The sequence below is a fragment of the Pelmatolapia mariae genome, linkage group LG20 (genome assembly GCF_036321145.2).
Source record: "Pelmatolapia mariae isolate MD_Pm_ZW linkage group LG20, Pm_UMD_F_2, whole genome shotgun sequence".
NCBI lineage: Eukaryota > Metazoa > Chordata > Actinopteri > Cichliformes > Cichlidae > Pelmatolapia > Pelmatolapia mariae.
This window is the reverse complement of record NC_086244.1, coordinates 26,389,805-26,416,682: the sequence shown is the minus strand read 5'-3', so window position 1 is coordinate 26,416,682 and position 26,878 is coordinate 26,389,805. Positions and strand designations below refer to the sequence as shown.

The 26,878-nt window shown below is 40.9% G+C and overlaps 3 protein-coding genes across 3 annotated transcripts; 1 reads left to right on the top strand and 2 right to left on the bottom strand.

Annotated features, from left to right (window-relative positions):
* dhh (desert hedgehog signaling molecule) lies at positions 1 to 3,531 on the bottom strand. The gene is made up of 3 exons (XM_063464440.2): positions 3,340 to 3,531; positions 967 to 1,228; positions 1 to 806 (listed from the first exon to the last, which is right to left on the bottom strand). Exons 1-3 carry the CDS (start codon positions 3,514 to 3,516, stop codon positions 1 to 3), a joined length of 1,245 nt encoding a protein of 414 aa, XP_063320510.2. The 5' UTR covers positions 3,517 to 3,531.
* Positions 3,532 to 9,266: 5,735 nt separating this feature from the next.
* On the bottom strand, positions 9,267 to 23,576 carry lmbr1l (limb development membrane protein 1-like). The gene is made up of 17 exons (XM_063464611.1): positions 23,342 to 23,576; positions 17,872 to 17,956; positions 16,007 to 16,040; positions 15,466 to 15,605; positions 14,907 to 15,010; positions 14,669 to 14,792; positions 14,499 to 14,567; positions 14,344 to 14,408; positions 13,609 to 13,681; positions 13,216 to 13,302; positions 13,031 to 13,107; positions 12,837 to 12,914; positions 12,656 to 12,729; positions 12,318 to 12,408; positions 12,168 to 12,234; positions 11,526 to 11,687; positions 9,267 to 10,963 (listed from the first exon to the last, which is right to left on the bottom strand). Exons 1-17 carry the CDS (start codon positions 23,402 to 23,404, stop codon positions 10,878 to 10,880), a joined length of 1,479 nt encoding a protein of 492 aa, XP_063320681.1. The 5' UTR covers positions 23,405 to 23,576; the 3' UTR covers positions 9,267 to 10,877.
* A 1,805-nt stretch (positions 23,577 to 25,381) lies between these two features.
* Positions 25,382 to 26,607, top strand: dnajc22 (DnaJ (Hsp40) homolog, subfamily C, member 22). The gene is made up of 3 exons (XM_063465349.1): positions 25,382 to 25,931; positions 26,052 to 26,344; positions 26,431 to 26,607. Exons 1-3 carry the CDS (start codon positions 25,382 to 25,384, stop codon positions 26,605 to 26,607), a joined length of 1,020 nt encoding a protein of 339 aa, XP_063321419.1.
* The last annotated feature ends 271 nt before the right edge of the window (positions 26,608 to 26,878 follow it).

The window sequence follows — 26,878 nt, the reverse complement described above, 5'->3', positions numbered from 1 at the left end:
TTAAGGATGAAATGACTCGGAGTCTAAAAGAATGCACCCAAAACTGTAGAGTAGTCTAGCATACCAGTGCACCTCTGATGTCTCTGTCTGCAAGGAGTGCTTCTCTTTACTTTCTATCCTCAGGGCATCACTCACGTTGACTTCTTTGTTCACATACACACCTGCTTTGTCTTTTGTAGGCAAAGTGCTAACATGCATTGGAGTCTTAGTACAACTTTTTTGAATGTCAGTATCCTGCTGCTCTTCTGCTGTTTCTCCCCAAAGTAGCTGCTTGAATGAGAAGAGAAGTCGCAGGGGTCCAAAAGCCCAGTGCGCGAGCCTGTGGTCCTCCACCAGCGCATAGCTGGATGCCAGCACGCCATCAACAAACAAAGTTCCAGCGTCTGTCAAGGGTGCATACACTCCCACGCTTTCCGTTAGTGAAACTGAGATGATTTGGGATGCATGCACTTGCTGCTCTGCTTTATGTATGAGAACACAGTCTCCTTGTCTGACCCTGCTTGCAAACTGAGGCTGGTACTCACTGTTTTCTTGTCTGCAGTGCGGGTCTAAAAAGACCAAGTGATTCGGAGTAAGGGCCAATCTATGTCCATGTTCTGTCTCCAGAGACAGAAAAGCAGACCAGCTTTGTTGATCCCGATGGAGAAACAAGAGGACTTGGCTATACACGACTTGGCCTGTCCCAGATATGGCCATGACTCTGTCCCCAGGAGTGAGTGACGACAGGCTCTTCTGCATCCCTCCAGCCACAGTTACCCGGGCCCAGCCTGGGAAACAGCCACCTTTTTCCACAGCAAGAGAATGATCTGCAGAAGGATCAGCAGGCAAAGCCAAGATGAGTAAACACAAATTGTGTTCCCTTTTTTTTTTATATAAACTTTAATATCCTGATACATTTCACACTGAAGTAAAGTAATTTAACGATACAAGCATGGCTTTTAATGGCAGCTACCTTCTTAAACTTACCAGCTTTTACTGAGCAGTGGACACGATGTTTGGACTCATAGTGGACCCAGTCGAAGCCTGCTTCCACAGCCAGCTGGGCCAGGAGACCGTACTTTTCAGGTCTTCTATCAGACGTTGTTATATCCACAGCCCGGCCTTCATAGTGCAGAGAGCCAGGAGGATGGTTACCATCTTCATCCCAGGCCTCTGTCACACGCAAGCGTATCCCTGGCCACTGGTTCATTACTGCAATAGCCAGCCTGTTCAAGCACTCCTTACATCGCTACGGGGCAGAATAAGAAAGAGGGCAGATATTCATTTTGGAGCACTTCAGTAAACTTGTAAATATATTCACAAATTTATCAGCATGAGCACCCATCTCAGCCTACCTACAACAAAAAATTGCAACACAGAAGAAAAACCTTGACTTGACTCAGTGTTGTTTTTCCTCTGAAACCCAAACTAACAGATGATGATTTGTTAGTTTTCAGAAGTAGAAACTGTAGAATCTAAAGAGTTCCTAATTTTCCAAAAACAAGTCACTCAGTCTCATCAGCACACAAGAGATGTTCAAGAGACAGACACTTGTGAATATTACCACTCTCTAACAATAGGCAGAAAAAGAAAAATGTGTTTTTTTACAACTAAGTGTGTAGACTGATTTCAGTGCGCCTCAGCAGAAAATGATTCCAGTATTTCAGCTCTGTCTCCAGCTCCCAGGTTATGATTGTTTGTCAGTTGGCATCATCACACAGTTCCTCCTCTACTCTGCTAAAGGCCATTTCAACCTTGCTCAAACAATCAGAGTACAAGAACAAACCCTACTGTAGCCAGTTTGGCACATTCCTTGGCCTTTTCAACAGGGTGACAGAATAATCAAGGCCATTCTCTGCCTTTCCAGATTGTTCCAGACTTGAGTTTCTCAGTTTCACCCCTGAGACATGTGATCAAATATGTGCACAGTGACTCCTAACACCCCCGTGGGCCATAATGTTACAGACTGTGTCAGCATTGTCGCAAAATAGCAGGCTGAAAAATCATGACGTCAGCATCCGAGGTGATACGCTCATGCAGCTACTGAACGGCGCTGGCTCGTGATTTGTGCTGTGGCAGGTTTTAAAACCTATAATTATGGCAGTAAAGGTCATTTCGAATACATAACGGATCAACAGCGAAGGAGGAAGTGACAGAAAACCATGGGAGCTAAAGTTGGAAAAGAAGAAAGCGGCGTAGCAAAGGCCTGAGGTTGGGACTAAAAAGAGAGGGCAGAGGGGAAGAATGTATGGGCATGGACTTGGGAATGTGACAGCAAGAGTGAGAAAAAGAGAGAGGGACAGAAAACAAACTGGGTACATTTATCTCGCAATGCCATTGAAGAGAGGCATTTCATTGTCACAACTACAATAGTCGCTTTTCCGACGGTGCCATTACTTCAGTAGGAGGGAATTTTGTATAGGCGACCCCTCTGAGTCTCCAAATGACGCACAAAGAACGTCTTTCACATCTGGGCAAAAAAGGGGGCACATGCACACATACACACACATTCAAACTGGTATCAGGAGGGCACACGTATACAACCACAGATTTCCCTCACATACAATCACTACGGGAGGAGAAGGGACACAGATTAATATCCTAAACAATCACACAAGACCATGGTATCCAAAACCGTGGACTATCTGAGTGTGAATGGAGCTTGTGTTCACATTCAGAAGTGTGGCATTCCAAATGGGTAGTTTGAAAGTTCTTTAATGCGGCCCAGATCTTAAATCCTTGAGGACGTTGACTGCCTTCTCAAGACACTGTAAATTTGGCTACCTATCCTTAGTAATCAATCAGGAATTTAAGTGCCCTGCCTGGATTTGTCTTCTGCTGGGCACACTGAGAACCTGTCATGGGAAGTGTTTTATTTCAAATAACAAAGACTTTGGTTAAATATTAAAAGGAAATGGTCCTGTAGAGAAACTCAGCCACTTAAGGGTAGTGTTGAATTACATCCTTATCTTCTTATCTTTAAAAAAAAAAAAAGTGAGGTAAGGTTTGGTTAAAGCTTACACAGGCAGTGCTGAGCATTTTTATCTATTAACAGACTGGCAAGTGCAGGTAGATAATGACTGGGATTATATGATTTGTTCTGAAGGTGCAAACAGCAGTTTGTCCATTTAGGGAAATGTAGCTGATCAACCATCCAACAACGAAACTATCTTGAAAAGGGAAGTCAGTCTGAGCATCACCTCACTGAGTCAATCTGGTGCTGCATCTTTGGGCATTTATTGGACTTACTACACAACAGTCACCGGCGATGACGGGAAGCAATGAAAACGACTGTTATCACTGTATCACATTCATATAAAACAAATCTAAGATTTTAACCCAGCTCGACACCAGTCTCACCTTAGTCATGAAGCGGTCAGCCCCTGTGTTCTCCTCGTCCTTGAAGACAATGTCTGGGTTGTAATTGGACACAAGTTCGTTGAAACGCTCAGAATTGCGTGCGATCTTGCCCTCTGCTCTCCCACTGGCCCCCAGGTTGTTCTCTGATAAGTTGGGGAAAAACTGCTTGAGGCGCATGGCTGTGAGCTTTCTGGGCCTCGGACGGGTGCCGTACCGCGGGCCCGGTCCGCATCCCTGGACCAGCCATATAAAAGTCCACACAGCAACCAAGGTGAGCTGTGCCAGGTGGGCCCACCAGAACTGCTTCATTGAGGAGGGTTGGGTCTCCCAGAAGTCAGTGGCTCGCAATGTGTGCGGCGATAGCCCAGGTGTGATAGCTCCAGGTGTGTGACAGCAAGTGAATGAGAGTCAGATTTTGGTCCATTCCAAATCATTGATCATTAGAGGTGATATTTATTTATTTTTATTTATTTATTTTTTTAGCCCAGAGACTAATAAAGTTCCGGGGCACGTAGGTTACTTCATATCCCGGTGTTTCGCCTTAATTAAAAAAAAAAAAAAAGTTTTAAAATACCAAGCAAGTGCTTCACTGTTTTGGTGACGGCGCGATCTGATTGGCTGAAGTCTGGCATGCGTTAGGTCAATGAAAATGTGGAAATACAAAGGCTCTTTGAAAATTTCAGTGCGTATCAGCGGGAACTACGTCTCCTGTGATCTGAGAGTCATCTTCAGATATCCTCCAGAGGTGCCTGTCTTGACGCAGGTGTTTTGGTGGATTTCTGCTCACTTACCGCTTCTCTCTCTCCCTCTCTGTCTCTCTCTCTCTCTCCCCCACACCGTCTCCTGGACTGGACACACAAACTGACGCACACCTAAAGCCCGATAGCCGCCTGACTCTGGGATTTTTCTGGACGCTCCAATGAATCTCTCATCCCTGCTGTCCATCCAGTAATGCCTCTACCGACACTTTTTTTTTCTTCCTTCTCTCCTTCGTCCACCGTCTTTTGTCGCGTTTCAGCGCTCCTGGCCACCTTGCGCCAGCCATTGGTTCTTATTAGAGTCCGGACAAGATTGCCCTCCCTTCCTCTGCGCGCTCCCACCGCGACAGCACACGCCTCCATCCATCCATCCATATAAAGAACACATCATTTGGCCACTTATGTTAACACCGTGAACCCCACCCCCTTATCAAAATACTGTAAAGTTTAGGCATAAAAAAACTGAAAAGTTGCAACAAAGATAATAATGTTTTGGTTGAGACAAATTATTCATTATAAATACGCTTTAAAAACACAAAATTTAGGATTCATATGGAGCTTTTACAGTAGCTTAAATTTCCAAAGTTTCTTGTCAGTTGAGTTGCTTTGAGCCAACATGTCCTTGCCTCTGTTTGCTCATCCCTCCCACTGCACACTCATGCTTCTGTTATAAATAGACAAGAGTTGAAGGTGAGGACCTAAAGATGGAGCACAAGTGTCCAGCCTTGACACCCACAGACTATGACTTACAGTGCTGCCTTCCTGTGTTTGGGGAACTAGCCTGACCCTCCTGAACCAAGCGCACCCAAGACCTCTTTGGTGGAAACACCCGCTGGCCCTATCATCAATTTATTATTTTTATCCACCCTAGAACAATAGCGGCGAGAATTATAAAAATGTGTCTGATAATGCCCAAAGTGGGAGCAGAAAAGAAAGTAATCACCGTATCTCAAGGGTGGGACATCTGTAATCGCAGAGGGAAGCTTAAATTAATGGCAGATTAAAGGTCAAAGTGCATGTCACTGTCCTATCTCTGGCTTCCTGGACCTAATACATCAGGCCTGTTTCTGCACTGTGGCTGTTTCAGGGAAACAGAGCAGTGGTGGCCTGTCCTTACTGAATGTTTCAAATAGTATATATCTTGATGGTAACTGAAGATAATAATTTTTAAAAAAGAAAAAGAAGAAAAAAAAGACTTATTTATAAAGTGACTTATTGTACCCTAAACATTTCATTTTGCACAGTGATGGAGCTCAGGTCACTGAGCTCCACACTGCCCATGGAAATGCACTCTCGCTGGGGGAAGTTTCTAGATGATCCCAGGATGTTGTAGGGAGGGGTGGTAAGGCGAAGCTGCATGTTCCTGTCCTTATGATAAACATGGAGAAAGGTTCAAGTCTGGCTTAGGCAACACAGATGAGAGATATCGGCCTTTGTAACAAATGCAGGGAATAACTCAATCAAAAAAAGTAACAAACACTTTCATATCTACAATTACTCACATCAGTGTTTCTCTTCAAAGCTATACAAGAAAAAAAAGATTTCCATCTGACATGAAAGGGAAAGGAAGGAAGCAAACATCTGTGGGCTGGAGATGGAAGAGAAAAAAAAAGGTCATTATTATTAGTTTTTATTTTGGTGCCCCCATCCTCCAGCCTCCCCCTGCCTCCTTCTGGCTCTTAGCATTTTACTCCCCCATTTCAGGATGGGAGTACATGACTGGGTGAATGGTTCAGTTTCCTGCAAAGCCACAGCACAGAAAACGAGATCTTTCCTGCTTGGGTTAGGCTACCCTGCTTTGTTTCTTCCAAACAGACGGCTGTGCTTGCACCTGAGCTGGTGGTCACACTGAGTGCCTTTGCACTTACAGGTGCGCTGTGAATTTGGGTCATACTCGACGAATAGCCGACATCTCAGAATGCAGCAAGGGTTTGAAATTAGGATTCAGTAAAATAGAAGTAGCATTTTTTTAAACGATGCCAGCTTTGACTTTTCAAGTGTTAGTCTTGTCTCATAGAGCTGATTAGACATTCTGCAGGATCCACTTCCTCAGATGGAGGCCATTAGAAGGGTTTCCGAGGGGGGTGAGGGCAAGGAAAGTCAAGGAACTGACACCTAACCGTCTCCCCCCTCTCTCACACACCCGTTTTCACTGCCCACCACTGTCTGTCACTGTGTTATCAGTGCAGGAAGCACAGGGTGGTGCATTCTAGTGCAGCTGCACACACTGTATTGTAACTCTGGTTTTGTATTTAACACATCAGTTTGTGTCATGTTTTCATGTTTAATTCAGGTGTGCCACATATAGGGATGTAAGACGTCTACCTTAGCATGTTATGGCTAAGATTAAGCATGCCTGATGTGGTTGGGATGCAGCTCATAAAAAATACAAAATACAAAATAAACAGAGTACCAGTGAAGTTGAGGCGATGCTGCGCAAAAGTGGACAATAGACTGCGAAGGGTGGAACTTCCTGGCTGCTGACAAGCAGGTCAAAGGTCAAACATGATGCTATACCTTCTGCTAATTCCATCCCCAAAATTCATTTACATTGTGCAGTAGTGTGCGGGAGACTTGAGTCACCCCTCATTTCTATATATTTTCCTCCCAAGGAACCAGATTTTCTTGTCTCGATTTCAGTCCAGTCCTCTTACCTAACCGGAGGAATGGTTCTGTTTTCTTTCTTTGTTTGTTTGTTTGTTTGTTTGTTTGTTAATCCACTTAATATTGGTTTTAAGCAAGCATAAAAAAGCTCTTAACACAAGGGATGAAACAGAATTGTGTTTATTCAGCTAACAACTTAGCACAGAGCCATTAGTCTTTCAGCACATTGTTACCAGAAGCATGTCACAGAAACACGTAATCTGTTCCCATTTCTTTATCTGAATTTACAAAAATGCCAATGATAACAGAGTTTGACAGACACAGAATAGTATTTTCACCAACAAGGTGATTCACAAAGAGCTATTAACCAAAAACTTATCGCTGTATATCTCTGTATGGTGTGCAGTTTCCTAAAATAAAAAACAAAATAGGAAACTGGAAGTAGTGGGAAGCCTAAAGTAGATGAAGCAGATGAACAGCATCTGAAAGCCATGTCCACAAAAAAACAGGTAAAAGAAAATCCAGCAAGGCCTAACACAGGACCTGAGAGATCCACCGTTCACTGTACCCTCATCAGAAGCTGTCTCACTGGAAGGGTGGCTGTGAGGTTGTCATTGTTAAGGAAGGGAAATAGGGAGAAAAATCGGAGGTATGCCAAATTAAACAAGAAGCAGAGAACTATTTCTGAAGAATACTTCAAGAAATAATAAAAAAGCTTGAGTTCGGACTGTGTCGAAAAATAAAAGTAGTCACAGCATCATAGACTTCATGTCCATTAGATTTGTAAAAATCTCGGTTTTTGCACTACATTTGCATTTGTTTTGCACAAAATATAAAGAATTGAGGGGTGTCTCAAGACTTTTCCACACTAATTTGTGCATTAAATACTGTTCACTTGGATTTCTCAGTGTAAATTGTGATGATAAGGTTTTTGAACCATTCACACAAAAACAAAGCTCAACGCTGCATCCTTCACCCGATGAAACAAAAGGCCTGTGGCAGTCGACTGTGTGAAGCAAGTGTGCCGTGAGTGTGCACACAGGATGGCGGGCAGCTATAGCAAGTGGACAGTGTGGCCCATTATCAGTTGATTAGCGAGCAAGTCTCGCCTTTTCCGGAGTGATTCTGTATTTGCAAGTGTAGAAAAGAGGGAATAACAGCCCTTAATGCACTTTGGCACAAACTTCAAATGACCGACTGTCAGGAAAGCTACTCTGTGTCTTTTTCCCCCCACTTCATTCTTATGTTTTGACAATAAAGATAGCCTATCTCATCCCATAACAAGCTGGCTGTTTCCCGCCTTTTCCCTGATAGTCCCGACATGCATTACTATAGTGTGTTACCGAAAGAGACCGCTGAGACACTTTGATTGCATCGCTATCAAGCTTTACTTTCTGCTACAGGGGAATTGTGATATCTTAGTGTTACACCAACCACTTTCAAGGCTGACAGTGATAGTTAGGGTTGTTTTACGATGCAAATGTGTGCACACAGTGCTCCAGTAAGACAAATCATTCAATCCAGTTGGGCTGTAGCTGGTAAGCTCTTAAGGCTAAAGAAAAGAAAAGAAAAAAAAAAGATTCAAGCACAAACTGCACCATTTCTCCAAGGTGCAAAACTGTTTGTTGTCAAGAAGGACTTTCAGGAGCACACAGAGGGCAAAAACCCTCATAAAAAAACAACAAAAAAAAACATGTTTAGCATCAATCACCAGAAGTCCTAAGTGCAATTTTCTAATCACATCCAAAGAAAAGAGAGAATAATGGGTGTAAATTCAAAATCACCAACTTTTAGCCCCATGATTAAATGCATCAGACTGGGTTTGTTCAAATATAAAATCACATTTAACAAAATCTAATTTTTCACCCTGTTTCTGAAATCGCAGCAACAGTTCTTTCGTATGCACCTTTTAACTGCCTATAGTGTCACTTGCCTCAGAGAGTAACCGGCCTGCAGATGTCCGAGTAATGTTACGGCGACATCTGAGTTCATTTCCTGTTAGCAAAGGAAATGAAGTTCAAAAACAAAACCTAAACAAAATAATCTTAATTAAAACATCCAAAGAAGCAAAACAAGAGATGCAAGAAAAAAAAAATCAACAGGGAGAAATTAATCAGCTGGGGTTTTCTTGAACAGACTTTAGAAAAAAAGAAAGAAAAATAGGAAATGAACAATAGGCAAGGAAAAAGGAATGAAACAAAGGAGGTGGGTGGTGGGGATGTGAAGGAGTGATCGTAAGTGAACGCCGCTTCTCCTGATTTGGAAGGTTATCTGGCATTTGCATCGAAGTGGGGAAAGCATGGGCAACGGCTGCAGTGGCGTCGCGGGTGGACACCGCTGACAGACAGGCCCAAATACAGCTTTCTTCTGCTGCTGATTAAAGAAGTGCACTAAAGGGTGGAGGGACACAGAGGACAGATGTCTCTTACCAGTAACACACCCACTACAGGCCACATGTTAGAAGATGTAACTGCATCAAAGAAATGAATAAATAATAATAACCTTGATGTGTGTTCAAAGAAAAAACAAAACACATACAAAGAGGTCAAAAACACATTTTTATTGATTATTGTTCAAAAACATTCACATAATAGTTTAAAAAAGTAGTACGTAGGAAAATCTGAAACAACAGCATTTCAAGTTTTCTTTTCGAAATCTTTCAGAACAACTAAACATTTTCTTTAACTGTTTGAAAAGAGAGTAGTAATAAATCAAAATGTAAAGTATGGATTCCCAAACAACCATAAATAATAAAAACAACACACAATGCCATTTCCAGAAAAATACATTTTTAAAAAAAATCCATAAGAACTTTTTCAGAACAAGTGAAATGAGTAAACCTCAGAGTTGTCCACATATAATGCATACAATAACTAACCAGACAGAGTTAGGGGTTATATTGCCATTGGACTTAAGAGATAGTGTCCCCTGCTGGTCAAACCAACAGCAAATAACCTGCTGATACAGCAGCAAAAGTAACCTGTGACACAGGATCACCAACACATATCGGATGATGAGATAATGCTGACAGTAGATGATCTAACCTCTAAAAAAAGTCTGACAGCCACATAGCTGTTCCAAAATATTCTGACATTATCTGATGCATTCACTCCAGTTTCCGACACAGAGGAATGAGATGAAAGCAAAATAAACATCACAGAAAATTGGTAAAGTTAAAACGTGTGCTTTTACATATACAATATTGCACTTTCCCCACACAAATGCTTAATGATTCACAGTTTGATTGTTTTTTTTAAGGCAGCGAGTTCCCACTAGTGAGTGTCACATGGCATTCAAATACATTTTATAAGACAAAGTGTAAAGCTTTCAGTTTTTTGTTTTTGCTTTTTTTTGTAAAGTCAAGCCGTCGCACAAAATGCTCTTAATCCTACTGGTAAACTCAATGTGTAAAAGACAAAAAAGAAGAAGAAAAAAAAGAGCTCCAACACTGAGACTATCAAGTCAACCTCACATTCCCTGTGTGTAACCCGCAGATCCACAGACAACTGAAGTGCTTTCTGTCCCATCAGCTCCCCACTAACGACTTCCTTTTATTAACCAACATAACACTGGTGCAGACTGGAACATCCAAACACATGGAAGTAGAAGATCTTCCAATCTTAAAATAGTGGTGGTACTTAAAGAGGAAGGCGTGGGGAAGCCGCAAAGAAAGAGAGAGCACTCAGTCGACCTGAAGAAGGAAGAGGAAATTATGTCACAGCTACAATGTAATATTTCAAAATAACTCTGCTGACTTTCACATATGTCAGACAAACGGCTGCTAAAGGATCCTCTTTTTACAAGGCATGACTTTGCAGGGGGTATTGCTCTGTTATCGTTGCTAATATGGCTTTAATCCCTTTTCCCCTTGATCCAGTCACACCTGTGACTCAGTAACCACTTGTACCAGTATTTGCCTTTGCAGTCAAAAAGCAGTATAAACTTGGACCCTGATATATTGGTCACTGAACACAGTATCAAGCGGCGCTCCCACTGGACACAGTGCAAACAGACTCACATTCTTCAGTCTCTTCACACGTGGTGACCTGATCCATGTACCAGCTGGCAAAGAGACTGAACTGTGAATGCCTTTAATCCACCGGGTACACCTCTGAAATGGCTCAGTTTTTAAAGGTTAGGAAAGGCAGTGGTGAGAAGAAAAAAAAACAAAAAAGGTCACTGGATTTTAGACAATCCACTGGCCAGGAGGAGCCTGAAGGGGACGGTGGAGCGTGACACAGTTAAAGGTAGTCTGTGGAGACCTATAAAGAGAGAGAAAAAAGGACTATAATATCACACAATCAAAAGGTGGAGCATTACATTTGCAAAGCTAAGAAAAATGGTGATTTAGGTGAATTGAAAGTCTATTAATCACAGAACAAAAGTATGCTGGGAGGCAATGGGAAAGTGCAGCAGAGCTGCCACAGCGCAGAGATGCTATCTGGACTGTGAGGAAGGGGATTGCGTGTATGCATGTGTGAGTTTGGCGTGCCCATGCTCCGAGTGGTTGTTTGTGTTGGGTGGAGGTTTGGAGGGTGTGTGTGTGTGCTGTGAGGGGTATAGGGCGGTGTGCCTGAAGGTCCCCAAGGAGACCTGACTCTCCTCCTGTCCCTTTACAATTTCCTGAAAGAATTGTATTCTTTCTATCTGAGGAAGAGAGACCAGCCCATAGGGAAATGGGGCCAAAGGTGGGGAAAGTTATGAAAGAGATATCCAAGTGCAATGAATTTAAGCACAGCTCAGTCTCACTGACAGAAAAAAAATGTATATGCTTACAAACGTTTTTCACTTTGCTTCATAAATTCAAAATGAAAGTAGACTGACCAAAGGCACGGATGAGCTCTCTTTGTACTGCCCAGGTGACCGTCTTTATCAAGGAGGCAGAGGTGAGGCCAGCAAACAGCATGTTGTATAGAAATACAATGTAGAAGTTCCCAAGCCAGTTATATCGACCAAAGTCTCCCAGTAGGTCGAAACGGGTGATCCCTAACACAAAATAACAGAAGCAAAACAAAGAAAGAAGTTCCACTTGTGAAAAATGTGCCAAAGCCCAGATTCACCTGCAGGCACAATATTCATGGCATACAAACGCCCTCCTGTGGACATCATTAAAACTACACAAACGCTTTCCATTTTATAGATGCCCTGTCAAAGCAGAGTCAGGGTAAACTTTTTATTTCATGTAACGTCAAAGACAATTGTTCAAAACACAATGTTATTGTTTTCCATTACATTCTAACTAACTTATTAGTATTTCATGTACACAGTGGATTGTTAAGATTATGTTTATGTTTATGTACACTGCACAAACATAAGACATTCAAATACTGACCAAGGTTTGGTATGCATCGACTATATGCTCAGTCACACACTACACACACAGAATTACATAGGAGCAAAACTGTGGACAAGGCTATAAACTTTGAAATGTTAATGCCCCACTTCTCATTTGTGCTTCATGCTTACCAAGAGTGCGTGAAAACACAGGCAGTGCAGAGCTCAGGATAAGCAGTGAAACACAGTTGGCGATTATCTGAAAAAAATTTTGAGGTTACCATCCTTAGTGAAAACAACAGTTTCTGGATGAAATATGTGAACCTGCTGACCACTGGGTACCTGTGTCAGGTTGGTGTCTTGTGCACGAGGCAGGAGGCCAGTGAAGAGAGGGGAACTATAGAAGCCCACCACTGAGGACACCATCAGATAACTGAAAAGAATTTTAAGGACAACAGTGGAAGGCAGAGTGGTAAAGAGCACCCAAGAAGTAGGCTACATTTAAAAAAAAAGAAAAAAAAAAGAAAGGTGCTTCCAATGTGTGAATGTGACAGAATGAGTCAACATCACCCACGCCCTGGTGAAATATCAAGGGCATCCTGGTGAGTGGCTGCGCCAAATGTAGACAACTAATTAACTCTATGTGCACCCAATTGTAAGATAGGAGGATAAAAGGATACAGAATGAGGACTACTTGAACAGCAGCACCCAGTGAGCCAAACATTGAAAAGGAGGCCATCCCAAGGTGAGGGTCCTACAACACATAAAAATAACAATCCTCAATATATGATCACGACTAGCTGTAGCGCATAAACCTTTAAAAGGGCCGCATTTATTAATTCTGTTTGGCAGAAACCTCACCTCCATTCCTCTGGGCATGGCTGTTTCATCCAGTAGCAACTCCAGCACGTTGAAGCAGACCATCAGTACACACATCACCTACAGACACAAGAGACAATTACAAAATAATACTTTAAAAAACAAAAAATAATTGTGGTCTTGATAAATCAAACTTAAAGTAGAATTGATGCTTATATTGATAGTCATGCAAGTACCGTCAGTGCGAGAAGCACAAGCATTGCAAGCGGGTAGCCCAGGTTTCGCTGCCATGGGGACGCTTTCCTACGCATCTCTGTGGGGAAAACAAGAAAGACAGAAAAGCGACAACAACAAATGACTACACTCTGTAATCACTGTGCGAGAACTCCAGCAGAGAGACAGCCTGTTCAGCCAGTCTTACCCAGGGCGACACGCTTACTCTGGACGGCTTGGTACTCTTTTTTCAGAGCCTCCATGTTCAGCTTGACCCAGCAGGATGTACTGCCACCTACAATCACACGCATGATGGTGGGAAGAAGAAGAAGAAAAAAAAATACGTCAACCAGTTAATTTAAGGTTGAATATAAAAACAAACAAACAAATAAATGTATTTATATAGCACTTTTCTACACTTAATGACCACTCCAGACTACACATTTTAACCATACATTGATAAAGTACTTTTTCCTATAGTCTTCAAACACCTCACATCCATGGCCAATTTTGAATAACCAATTAACCTAACATGCTTGTCTTTGGATCGTGAGAGAAGTAACCAGAGGAAACGTTCTTGTGAACACGATCACCTACTTACAGTTGATTTTCCTGGAGAGAGAGTCTTCCTCAAATGTGGTGCAACTCAAAGTATCTTCAACATCTTCCAGCAGCTAGAGAGGACAGGACCAGTCAGTCAATTCAATTTTTAATGAGTTCACAGGCACAAGTTAAAATGGTCATTTTCAGGTGTGCTAGGAGCTAAAGTTCTGACACCACTGCAGTGAAATATAGCAGACATTTAGGCCATTCATAGCAGTTTTTCACTGCTATTTGGGAAAGTTCAGCATGTTAAAGTAAAGCCATGACCAAACAATAGTACATACTGTTCTTTAAAGAGACTAGTATAAACCAATTATGTACATTTATTCTAAGTCATGGTGCTCTGCATTTTAATAGACTTTGGGAAACTATTAATTAAACCTTAGAGACATTAAAAGGTTTTGGTTTCAGAAGCTTCCCATTTTTTAAAACCAACCAACTCATTTTAATTGTTTACTAGCTATATGTAGCTTGCTCATTTACTTTGTGTATTCCCCTGACTAGTGTGCATCAACAGCACACTCAAAATTGATAATTCAGTATGCTTTCTTTAGTTGCATCTCATGTAATAAACACTACAAATTAACAACATGATTGGAACCAGCAGGAAGTGTGGATTTTGAAGATGGAATAAGTTGTGTTAGAAGAAAAGTTGTACTGACTCAGTGGGTTGCTAGCATAGCTTTAGACAACGAGACTTGTTTAAATTCAAGACAGTGAGCCTGTGACTCACCCGTGGTTTGACTAGCAGGCTGCCCGTTACACTGAACATTCGTGACAACCCTAAGGGAGTGCACACTGAGGAGAGAAGCACAGAGATGATGATATGCAAAAGCCATAGAACCAGGTTTATAGCTACTCCACCAACTGTGAATGAGATATACTAACATAAAAGCAGCAGCACTCCAAAGAGAGAGATCCCCGAGTACAAGTAGGGAAGGTAATACTCCCACAGGTCTGAAATCCAGAGAGAGAGAGAGAGAGAGAGAGAGCATCATAAGTGGCTATATGAAACATATAAAAACTACTTGTCATTGAGGAATCTGTGGTTGACTCACCGTAGAGGCTCTTCCGGGCTATGTTGTCATGTAGGAGGGCTGATGCCACCCACACAATGCCCAGCACAAGCAGGGCCAGCAGCAACAGCAGCACAACTGCTTCATAAACTCGTGCCATTACACCCTACACAACCAAAGCAGATGATGTGTGAGCAGATGGGTGTGAAAACAGGCACTTTGGACTCGCATCTATAAATCATTTTGAGTCTCTAATGTGAGCTTATGCTAAAAATGCTACCTTTCTGGATCCTGCAAATCCCTCGGACTCAGTGAAGAAATATGCAAAAGGCATGAGGAAGACCAGGGACAAGTTGGAGAAAAGGAAAACTAGGTTCCACAAACCTGTCAAGACAGATTTTTCATTTGTTATTTTGGGGGCAAACACTCATTAGCATTAGTTTTAGCAGTACCCAGATTGGCCACCATGAGGCTCAGCCTTCCCAAGACTGTATACATACATTGCAATGTGCGATAATTACAGAACAAAATAAGCTAAAAGCATTAAAGCAAAGGTTACTGTCACATTAAACAGCACTACAATTCTTCACAATGAGACACTGGCATTCCACTGAGATTGGAAAACTTGACTGAATTGAACCGTGAGGTCACAGCTTCTCTGTCAGTAATAATTATCAGTTTGGACACAGGCCTGTTTAATATTGATCTAGAGGGCATCACTACTGTTCATTCTGTTCCAGTTTTAAAACAGATATGCCCTCCTTGGTTTAACAGTTCTCTATTTGATGTTTGGTTTGGTGTCATCCCTGCTTAAAAAAAAACAAAACAGACAGATGTACCATGAATAAGAGATCCATTGAGCCACTGCATGTAGTAGCTCTGTGGGAAGGTGAGCAGCACCTCATTGGACAGAATGGAAATGGGGAGAAGGAGCACAGCACAGACTGCAACAGACAGGGTGAATGTGCACAGCCACAGCCTGGAAAAAGAAGAAAGACCATTTGTGGGTGTTGTGCATTTATTTATGTTTAGCCTCAAACACCACAGCGCAGATGAAAGGCTACAGTGGCCATGAATAAGGTAATATAGTGCCGGCGTGTAAGGACAAAGGGCAGAGTGACATGGAAGTCACACCATTACACACACAAACGCACGCACACGCGCGAACACACACACACACACACACACACACACACACACACACACACACACACACACACACACACACACACACAGACAAGGCAGGGCAATAAATCCAAAGCCAAATGGTATTACACATGTCACACTGACTTGGTATCTGCTCAATCATATGGAGTGGCACTACAAGCGAGGGAGAACAGACTGATACCAGCTAGTTAATCAGTTGTGTTTTTCACTTACGCAATTTTGTTGACAGTGGCATCTTCGACATCATCTACAAGAGAACAGAGCAACACTCATTACACAACTGACAGACCTCCATTTGTTTTCACATGTAACTACCTGACTTTTACATTGTAGGAAAGCCTAAGCACAGAACACATACAGTGTGCGTGTGTTTGGGCGTGTGTAGAAGTGCAGCAAAAAGCAACGGCTTCAGAAAGGGGAGTAAGCGGGGGACGAGTATGTTTGGAACATTCTGTTCAAGCAAAACCAAGACTCTAATAAAACTGAACTACCTATAGGCAGGATACAGAAAGAGTGGGGAATTAAGAATACCAAACAAACACTTCTATAAATGTCTCCATTTCCTCTTTAAGCTTAAAAAATAAATAAATGTTTAAGATCTTGCTACAAACTTAATGTCTAAATTCACTATTTGAATTTCTGTAGCTCAGTACTACAGTATTTTCCTTACTGTGTGAATATTGGCACAGAGGAGAAATATGAAGATAAGCCTAAGGAGCAAAAACCAGTTCTTGACTCTTTAAAGTCAAAAACAACTTTGTGCAGTGCTGTTGCACAATTGTCATTTAGCTGCAGGGCACAACTGTTCCATTGTTGTTGATGCACAGACTTTTTCAGCAGTGAGCTAATATATAGCAGGTTTTCCTCTCTCCCTTTTTTAGAAAAAAAAAAAAAGCATCTGGCCATCTCCCAGACTCCCACCCAATCATAGTGGAGCAGAGAGACCTGACTAGTTGGACATCCCACATCTGCTTCCAATTGTGGGAAGTTATTGGATTTATTGTGTAACTGTTTAAAGTTCTCCAGTCACACTTCAGAACTTCCAACATTTGTGTTAAACATTAAGAACATTTTTTTTTTTTTACAATAACATTATTTATAATGTTGCTTATGTACATCGACACAATGGATTTTAAATCAAACAATCCAGTTGTGAATTAATTGTAGATTTTCAGCTATTTAGCTATTGTAAAAGAATACATTTACTGCCCAGCTCAGCACCAACAAAAGGCCTGAAAGATGACGGGAAGACAAATAAAGTCCATGAATACAGAATGACTTTGATGGTTAACAAAAAAACCTTCATAACATCTAAACAATTCAAGAGCACTCTCAAAGAGGTAAGAGTGGTATTGTCAGTGTCTACAATACAGATTTACCTTCATGAAAATACAGAGGGTTCACAAAAAGGTGAAAACTTTTAGGACACCACAAAGATGGTGGAGGCAGTGTTATGACATGGGCATGTACAGCTACCAATAAAACCAACAGTTATTACTTAACTGTAACTACATGAAGTATGGTTGCTTATTGGCTATAGTGCTATTTTTATAATGCCTGTGTTCACCAAAACATATCTTACTACACTTTTCCAGACAGCGAAAAGTCAGAAAACAAAAAGCAAACATTTTTGTCATGTGTATGGTTCACATGCATTCAGCCTAACGAGGTGAATGCATTAAGTTACTCTAGCCCTAAGCTCACAGCTGCCTTCCTGCTAGGGTGCATATGTGGTACATTCATGTATGCAAACAATATTGATTTTACTGCTTGCCTGAGCATTATTCAGGTTTCTGAAGACTCTTCAAATAAAGCTCAAAAGAAAAATCCTTTTCTTTTGCAGTTTGTGTGCTGCAGCCTGCACACAAACTAGAAAACAAAGACTGCTCAAAATAGAAAGGGTAATTTCTGAACAACACCTGTGCTTGGTTGAAAAGTATTGCCTACTTCCACCCACTCACCAATGTAGACAGTATGCTTGTCAACATCATCACTGATTCTGCTGCAGGCAATTCTTTAGAAGCTTTTGATAGAAAACGTTCTCACAGAGCAGTATTCGTGTGTTGCAGAAAACTCACCGGTGACAAACTCTGCAGTCTTCCTGAATTGGTTAAGGATGAGGTAGGACAGCATGTAAAGGCAAGTAAACAGGAGAACACAGATCTGCAGAAGAAACAAAGAAAATTCTAGTGTTATTTTTGCATTTAAAGGTCCGAGGACAGGCATTAAAAGGGACTGGTGTTTTACATAAATAAGATTAGCTATGTAAACCACCTGTCATGCTATGTTAATCAATGAGTCAATGAGCAATAGATTTATTTTAAACTGCTGACATGTCTGGTTTAGTGTAAGTTGGGAGAAAGCAGAGAAAAGACATTTGGGGATTACAGAATGTGTTCCTCACATAGCCAAATGCATTCCATTTTGGCTATGCAAGTTTGCCTACGCCAAGAGAGACACAGATTAAGTCTGAAGATTACCCATTTGGTCCAAGAAAAAAACAAAACAAAAAGGTCACTGTGATAAACTGAGAAGGATTATGAGAGAGTAAAAGAGAGAAGGGTTAATGCCAGTGAGTGAGTGATCCCCCTCCACACTGCTTACCATTACATTAAAGCAACAAATTTAGGTTAAACCAGTCTTCCACCAGCAATCTGTTGTATGGGAAAGCCCTCAACATGCCAACTCTAATTAAATCTCTTTACATTAATACAACAATGGATCAAACCGCTGCCTGCCACAGATAAGACAATAAGCAAGCACCAATGGTAGCTCCTGCTCAGAAACGCACTCAAGTATAAAATATACCTGAGCAACTTGGACAAGCTCAGCAATGTAAGCTAGCTGCTGAACGTGCAGAAGATGTGACTGTTTAATGCTGAATCCTGATTTATCTGACAGCTAAACTGTGTGGCATTAATTTCATGTCAATACATTTTTATCAGTGCAACAAAGTGTTGCTGTGAGTCATGAATGAACTGATGTTGCCAAACCACAAGTATCAATGAAAACATTCCTGTTCCAGAGCCTCTGGGGAGCCCTGTATGCACAGCACAATGAAGACGTTTGTCCCTAAGGTAACAACAGCAACAAACCCAGAGGGAGAGGCTCTCTGCAGAAATACAACGTTGTATAAAACCTGTTGCTAAATCGAGTTTACACAAAAGTTTGTTATTTTAGTTTAATCTTGCACTTGCTGTGTGAGATAAAAAAAACAGTTGAGAGTCTGTGCGAGAGGAAATGATCAGTGGCAGCACAAAAGCTGCACCATGGAAAAAACAAACGACTGTGCGCAACAACTAATCAGCTCAGTCTGCGTAAATAGTTGAATAATGCAGTGTGATTTGGAAAGGACCTTGTTATGGTTAATCCAACAACAAGAAAAGTAGAAAACAAAGGTTGGGTAAGAAACAGGTAGAGTGGGGTGGGGGGGGGACACGTGCTAAATTGGCCATATTGAGAGCTGGCAGGCCACAGAGGGCTGCTGAGGGGAAAGTTTAGAGAATTTCAGGCTCTAGCGTGACACAAAGTCTCAATGCAGACTATTTCACAATCCACAGAGTAATTCAAAAATTGTTCTGCCGAAGAAAACAAAAACAAAAAACAGCTGAAGTGCAAATGTTCTCATCTTGCCCAGCCGTGTAGTTTGTGTAAAAATTTACAAAGGAGCAGAAATGTAATTTTTTTCTCTTTTCCCTTTCTTTGTTTTTTTTTTTTTTTTTTTTTTTTTAAATTATAAGTTAAAAATGTGACAGCAAAGAAAGTATAAAAAGGCATACTACTGTTATGTTCAACTGCTGTCTCAATAAAAGAGATAATAAAAAAAAAAAAAGAAACGTAATTTCGTTCCACCTCATGTAAACATGTGATGTGAATGACAATAAAGTTTCCTTGAATCCTTGAAGAACGAAGACAAAGCATCTCTTCCAACCCATATGGAAAAGAAATAGTAAAACTTATATGATTTACTCATGAAAGTGGCCACTTTCATGAGTAAATCATATAAGGCCTACATGATTTACTCATGAAAGTGGCCACTTTCTCATTACTTTCATATATTGTTTTAGTAAGTATCCAAAATATACAAGTTTAATTTATATAATTTTTCAAGGGATCTTATATCTGTTTTCACTCTTGTATGCTTTTCATACAAGTTTCACACAAGACAAATAGAAAATTTATAAGATTTATATATATATCTTTTCCATATGGGAAAACTGGACTCACTTTTAAAGTAGACACCTTAAGCACAATTTAATGGTCTGCAATAATTATTAATTAATACTTAAGTGTTTCAATATTGAGTCTCTCAATAACAAATAAACTAAAAATTTTTTTTTTAAAAAGTTAAGGGGGGGGGGGGGGGGGGGGGTATAATCCATCAGGAAATAAACATTGCTCACTGTTTTCCTTCTCTCAAAAGTACTGCAGAAAGTCACTCCTAAGACTCAAACCCATCAGTTCTGTGCTATTATAGTTTTCAGACTCAGGTATTATACAAATATTACAGTGCTCTTTTCTAAGCGGGGAATAGATATCAGTGTGTGCTGATGCTGGCTGTTCCAGTTCTCTACTGCAAGATTTTATCATCATGACCTTTTATCGTGCTAGACACTGATCCTTCTTGATCCGACTAGGCTCAGGCTGCGGTCTGTGGATGAGTACTCCTAGCTCGGCTGTTTACCCCATCTCCCACAGACCAACTCTCTACGCTTCAATTTTCTACTATCTGCTGATACCCAAGATGATTTACAAGAACACAATCAGCTCAAGTGAAGACATGCACTTGGCTGTAATCGCACTTTCCCACTGATTATTAACTGTTTATTATGCCTTTGGCCAAACAGGTATAGTACATTTCATCGAATTAGAATTTGTTTGGAATTACTGTCGACTTTTAGGAATCCGGTACCAACTGGTCCAACTGGGAGGCTTCTGACCAGAAGCCAGAAAGTGTCATACTTCACATAAATACCGTCCGTCCGTCCCCCCCCCCCCCCCCCCCCCCCCTTTAGTCAAGCACAGAATTTTACCACTTGTCTTCACTCCAACAAGATATCTAACTGATCATTATTATTATTAAACTAATCTCATTTGTTCTCATGACAGGCAAATAGCTGCAAGCATGTTTGTTGCCTATAGAAATAGTCTTTGTAGCATATCTTTGTCATGCACCTATGGAAAAATGTATCTACCCTGTGCATTGATAAGTGCATTATTTTTCCATCACATTTCCTCAGAATCAAAAAAGAAGCACTAATGGTGCAGCTGCTTGCATGTTTTGGATATCTAATACAAAAGCATTCTCAGTAGCTAAACCAGCATTTATATGCATCGGCTAAGGACATGTTGGTATAAAAACATCTCTATTGGATGATACAGGCCTCGTTGACTGCCTCTGGCCTATTGGTAAATAAACAGACATTTAGAAATATCAGTGGCTGATGTTTGTAGTCTGTAGTCTAACATCAGTTTTACACTAGCTTCAAATACAGAACTGTAAAAGACTGAAAGAATTTAAAACACCGTTTTCTTTTGTTTAGTTTTTGGCATCTCACAATTGACGCATATCTATTATTATATTATTTATGAATAAGAGTTACAATAATTAGCCAAGTAAACCATTAGTTTATCCACAGAAACTCAGTCAGAAGCTGTTCTGATAGCCATTTCAGTTATTTTAAAACAAATATAAGTCAGTTTAGCTTCTCAAAGACCTTTTGGAATATTTCATTATAGGCTAAACAACTGTAAAAAAAATAATCACCAGATTAACTGATAACTAAAACAAATACAATGCAGTAAAATGACAGCATGGTGGTGCGATGGTTGGCATCATCATCTCAAAGCAAGATGGTGCTGGGTTCGAATCCATTGGCTGTGGACTCTGTTCTACCTGTGTGTGTTTCCCTCCACAGTCCAGAGACATACCTGTTAGGTTGAATGGTGACTGTAAACTGGCCATAAGTGTAAATAGTTAGCTCTACCTCTCACCATATGACAGCTGGGATGGGCTTCAGCTCAACTGAAACCCTGACTTGGATAAGTGGAAAAAGATGGATGGAATTATTTTTATTTAATTATTTTTGGATATCAAAGAGCTGCTCTTCTACTTTTAAAAAAATGTCATATCCAGCCTTTTTTTGTTAGGGCAAAATATTATTATCGGTCTAGCATACATGCACTTCTGCCACAGGTTTATGACTTTAAAATAAGCTGATTAAAGATAGGCTTGGCCTAAAGCCATTAATAACCAGAGGTGCTGGGGCAGCTGACAAGCCTGAGAGGAAGTACTGTGATGAGGAGGTAAGCTGGAGACTTGAGACTTGCCACTTGCTAATAGCATTAGGTATTTGAAAGGGACAATGACAAAACAAGGGCATTAGAAGAAATGCAAGCACTTTATTTGCTGTTCATTTGGTTTATTAATAACTGCATCCTATCTATCACTGAAAATATATACCGCCTACCAAATGTAGAATGCTATTTTAAGTGATATTTTCCAGAGGATGTAATCTTGCTTCTGATACCTAATGTGGGCAGACAAAAAAGCCACCAACAGCCCTAATGTGCAAATATCTCAGCCTACCACTTAAAAAAAAAGGGGGGGGGGGGGGTCCTAGTCTGTTGGAAAAAAAACCTACATTCTTTAGAGGTTTCACAGTTAAAAGCAAGAATTTGACTCGTCATACAAATAAAAGCAGTCTAACTGATCACAATCTTAATGTATGCTCTTTTGGATTCAGTAAGCCCTGTTCTGATTTCTTTGCTGCTGCACTGACTCAATCTCCCACAGGAATCACTATTTTTCATATTATACAACGCATCTATAAACAAACACACACACACACACACACACACACACACACACACACACACACACTTGCTGTTCCTTAAAACCTCACAAATTTTTCACCTCATGATCTTCTGCAAACCAGAACGAACTACTTGGAGCTGAGCAAAGCAAAGCAAGTTGATGAATCAACTCCTGATGCTAAGATATGAAGGTGATAAAGTGTTGCCTGACGATGCTTTTATAACAGGCTGGTTCAGCAATCTCCAATCTCAGTAGTCGGGCCCCTGTCTGATGTGATGTGAGGGTTAAAGGTCAGAAGCCGTGTGCTTTGCTGTAACTGAACCGAGTCTAAGGTTCAAATAGTTGCTGTTGCTTTTATACAAAACTGCGATAAAACAGCAGAGGGAAAAAAACAGAGCATCAACAGTAACAAAATGCTGTGCCTCTCTGCTGCCTGCTTACCAGCTGTATCCGTGCAACAGTTAAAGTTTGAACATCGGTTAAGCTAGCCCAGGGACCGAGCAAATTTCAATCGTTATCATCACTTTTTTTTTAAGTGACTTCAAACTTGTTATCGCTTGAGAAAGTAAGACGTGCAGTCTACAGCTGAGAAACAAAAGTCGTGCTACCGCTAGGTAAAGTGAAATAAACAGCGTTAACTGAGGCTTTCTTACAGTGATGCGACTTACATTGTTTGCGGGGGGGCTCATAAGCATAGTAACTGACGGTTAGGTTGGTTCGGCGTTACTTACTATAGTCTCCCGGACACGGTTGTGGAAAAGTTGCTCTCTAACCGACACGTCGTCCGTTTCCATTCTCCGAAACCATAACAGTGTCCTCAGGCTTAAAAGCGCTGGAGGCGGGTGGAATAGTTAAAAAGTTAAACGACTTTGCATCTTCTCTGGATATGCTGTTGATGTGTAGCTAGCAGAGCTCGCTCGGTTTTAAAGAGCTAACCTGCTGCTGCAAGGCTGCTCAGCTCCGACGAAAGCCCAGCAAAGGAGGGGTCGCAGGGGGCGGGGCCACGGGAGCTTATTGTGTTGGCAGTCCAGCGATTTGAAATATTAATGTGGACCTAGCCTACTTTCCAGGTATGCGTGTGGTTCACACCCACTGACTGAACAGGTAGCTACACTTGGCTAAAACTAATTTAGAGAGATGCTGGTCGCATTAACTTACCCTCACTGATATAAATGGGGTGCACAGAACGTACAAAAATTAAAAAATTAAATGAGAATCATCTCTCCTAGACACCTTTAACGAAACGGAATATGACCTTAATGAAAACTAGGTTTATTTCAGATGCACGTGGTTGTTTTAGATTGGTGTGCCTAATAAATTGTCAAACATTTTCTGACTATTGGGGTATTAATATCAGGGTCAATTGGGGTTTTTCTTGGCTCATAAGTGGTCACTGGGGTTCTGCACACATAAATACCCCTGGTCAATATATAGTTAAGGTAAGGAGCCTTTGTTAGGTTACATCACTGAAGTATGTGTATTTTCCAAAACAAAATGTTTTTATTCTTGAGGAAATTGAACATCAAGCAAGTTGTTTCCCTATTATAGTTCTGGTGACAATTCTTTGATGGAAGGCTAAACAATACCATCATAGGCAAAAGTTTAATGAGTTTTAAACCTTTATTTCTAAATTATTATAATTAACAGATATATTCCAGCACACAAGGATACTACTTATATCACATACAGTTAGCCTCATAATCAGGCATAATGCTAAGTAATACTGATGTATTAATAATATTTATCTCATATTTTAGCTTATATGATAATGAATATCACTTTACAAACTAAAAGTGCTTTGCTTTGATTTAAAAAAAATACGATATAACTTAAGTTTTATACTTTAAGCTTATATTATACACCGTTAAGTAAAATTGTACAGAAAAACCTTGTAGTGAAGTTGTTTTAGGCTTCACTGGGGAGCAGGATTATACTCTTATCCTATGCTGAAGTTAAGCATACAGGCCTAAGGCTATGTCCTTATTTTCCTTACAAAATAAACTCAAGCCCTCTTTGAAGCATTGTCAACAGTGTCCTTTTTTCTTCATAAATGTCGCCTTTAGCCTTTTTACTCATCTTATCAGTTTAAATGATTACAGGCTCATGTTGATGCGCCTTATGCGCTGAGGCTGCTGCGCAATCCTATTGTCATGATCCAAAGTCCAACTATTGCAACAACATGCAGCAACTTCAACTACGGAAAGCACTGGTAAAGGATTTCTCTGGATAAGGATTTGAAATTACGGGCTCAGTAAGTAACCAACTCTTTTTTAAAATACAATTTGGTTGTATAAGAACAGCAAATATCTTCGATCAATCAGAAAAGATAGTTGCACTCTTTGTCAAAAATGGCATGTTTTGGATCACATAATGAGTTGAGTAAAACTAACAATACACAGCATGAGCTAAGATAAATCCTCCTTATATAATATATTATTTAACCAGTGAAGTGGATAGCAGAGATTAAAAATCTGAGTGTCCTGGCAAAGACCAACAGACAGATCACAGAGGAGGGTGTAACACAGTATAGTTATGAAACTAAATAAATAAATAAAATGTTAGCAGGCGATGTAAGCGCATGGGATTAAAGATCAAAGCCAATAAATTATAAGCTGAACATTTCCATTTTAATTATTTGATTAAAGTATAATATAATTATAAAACACTGATGGAGGTTTGGAGGTATAACTAACACTTTTGTTACTCTATTGCAGGTATGTATCAAGGATGACTAATATTCACCTGTACAGGAGGTAATCTACTGAGGCCTCATGGTAAAAAGTATAATTGTTGCCTACACCCTGTGGGCAGTAGGTGGGCCTTTGGGCCTTCACCATTTGTACTTAGGTAGAGACACCCATGCTCTGCTATGGATGCTAACACTAGGAGGATTTGGATTTGGGTGGGTCAGGGAATTTATACGCATCCCTGCTTATGTTAGTGAGGCCAATCAAGAAGGAAATAAAGAGAGAAAAAGGCCTCCCACCTCAATCCCTCCTCCTGTGAGTCCTGTCAGATTTGCAGGACAGGTGTGTGTTGGAGTCTACTTTGGCACTGTGGCCATGATAGGACTGAACTCCCTCAGTTTCTTCTACTTGATTGTGTTGCCTTTATGTGTGGGTGCAGGGGTGCATCTGGTGTCCAATGTTGGCCAGCAGACATCCGATCTCCAAAAGACTTTGACTTCTTGTCTCGCAACCTCCCTGCTATTCTATGGCAGCACATTATCTCCTCTTCCTATAAGCTTGGCTGCCAGTGTCACTGCTGCAAAGCACCGCACGTTCAAACCTCCACGGACACCTGGGAGCAAACAGAAATTAGGTGGGCTGGTTTCACCAATCTGAGATGATTGGATGATTTCACTATGCACGTCGATAATAATCATTCTTATTCAGTTTTAAGTGGCTTCCTGAAGTTAAATTTTTTTTGTTCCAACCTCAGGTCCACGGCTTTATAGGATCGGTCTAGGTTGGCTGGCCTTCTCTGCCCCGCTGGCTTACTGTATTTTCCACAACACCACAGCCACCCTGTACTATCTGTCTGACTCTATAGCAGCACTGCTGGATATTTTCTGGTTCCTGCCTTGGCTCAGAAGTGTGTTGGAGTACCTTCTTTTAATGCCATATCGGATATTGTGTGTGCTTACTGGAGGAGGGTACTATGAAGATGCCTGGAGGAAGGTGCTAGAAATACTGCTCAAAGAATACACTGAGAGAGAAAAAGAGGCACTGAAGGTAAGAAATGCATGCTGTAAATAGGTCTACATTTTCTGCTTGCCATTTAGCCTGTTTCATCTGGATTTACTGTATTTATGTTGCAGATATTGTCTCTGGGAGCAGAGGCCTCTCTTGAGGAGATATCCCGAAGTTATAGGGAGCTGGCCAAGAAGTGGCATCCAGACCACAACCCCAGCAAGGATGCTGAGGAAATATTTGTGAAGCTCCAGGAGGCTTATGAGGTCCTTCTACGTTGGCACAGGCCCAATCGATTCAAGTAGTTGCCTTTTATTCATTAAGGGCTTGCTTGCGTTGTCATTATTTTTTATTGTTCATGAAAAAATAAATGAAGCGCACGCACAGACACTTGTACTTTGTAGTTTATAACACTTATCGACTGTGTGTTTCACAGCTGTCCAGTCCATTATTTAATTCTGGACCAAGCAGCGGTTTGCTGCCACCTCCTGGGGCTAAAGATGAAGTGTAATTGTAAACCACCTCATGATAACAATTTTCACCTCCTGTTTTTTTAATATCTGCTTGCTTTCTGTA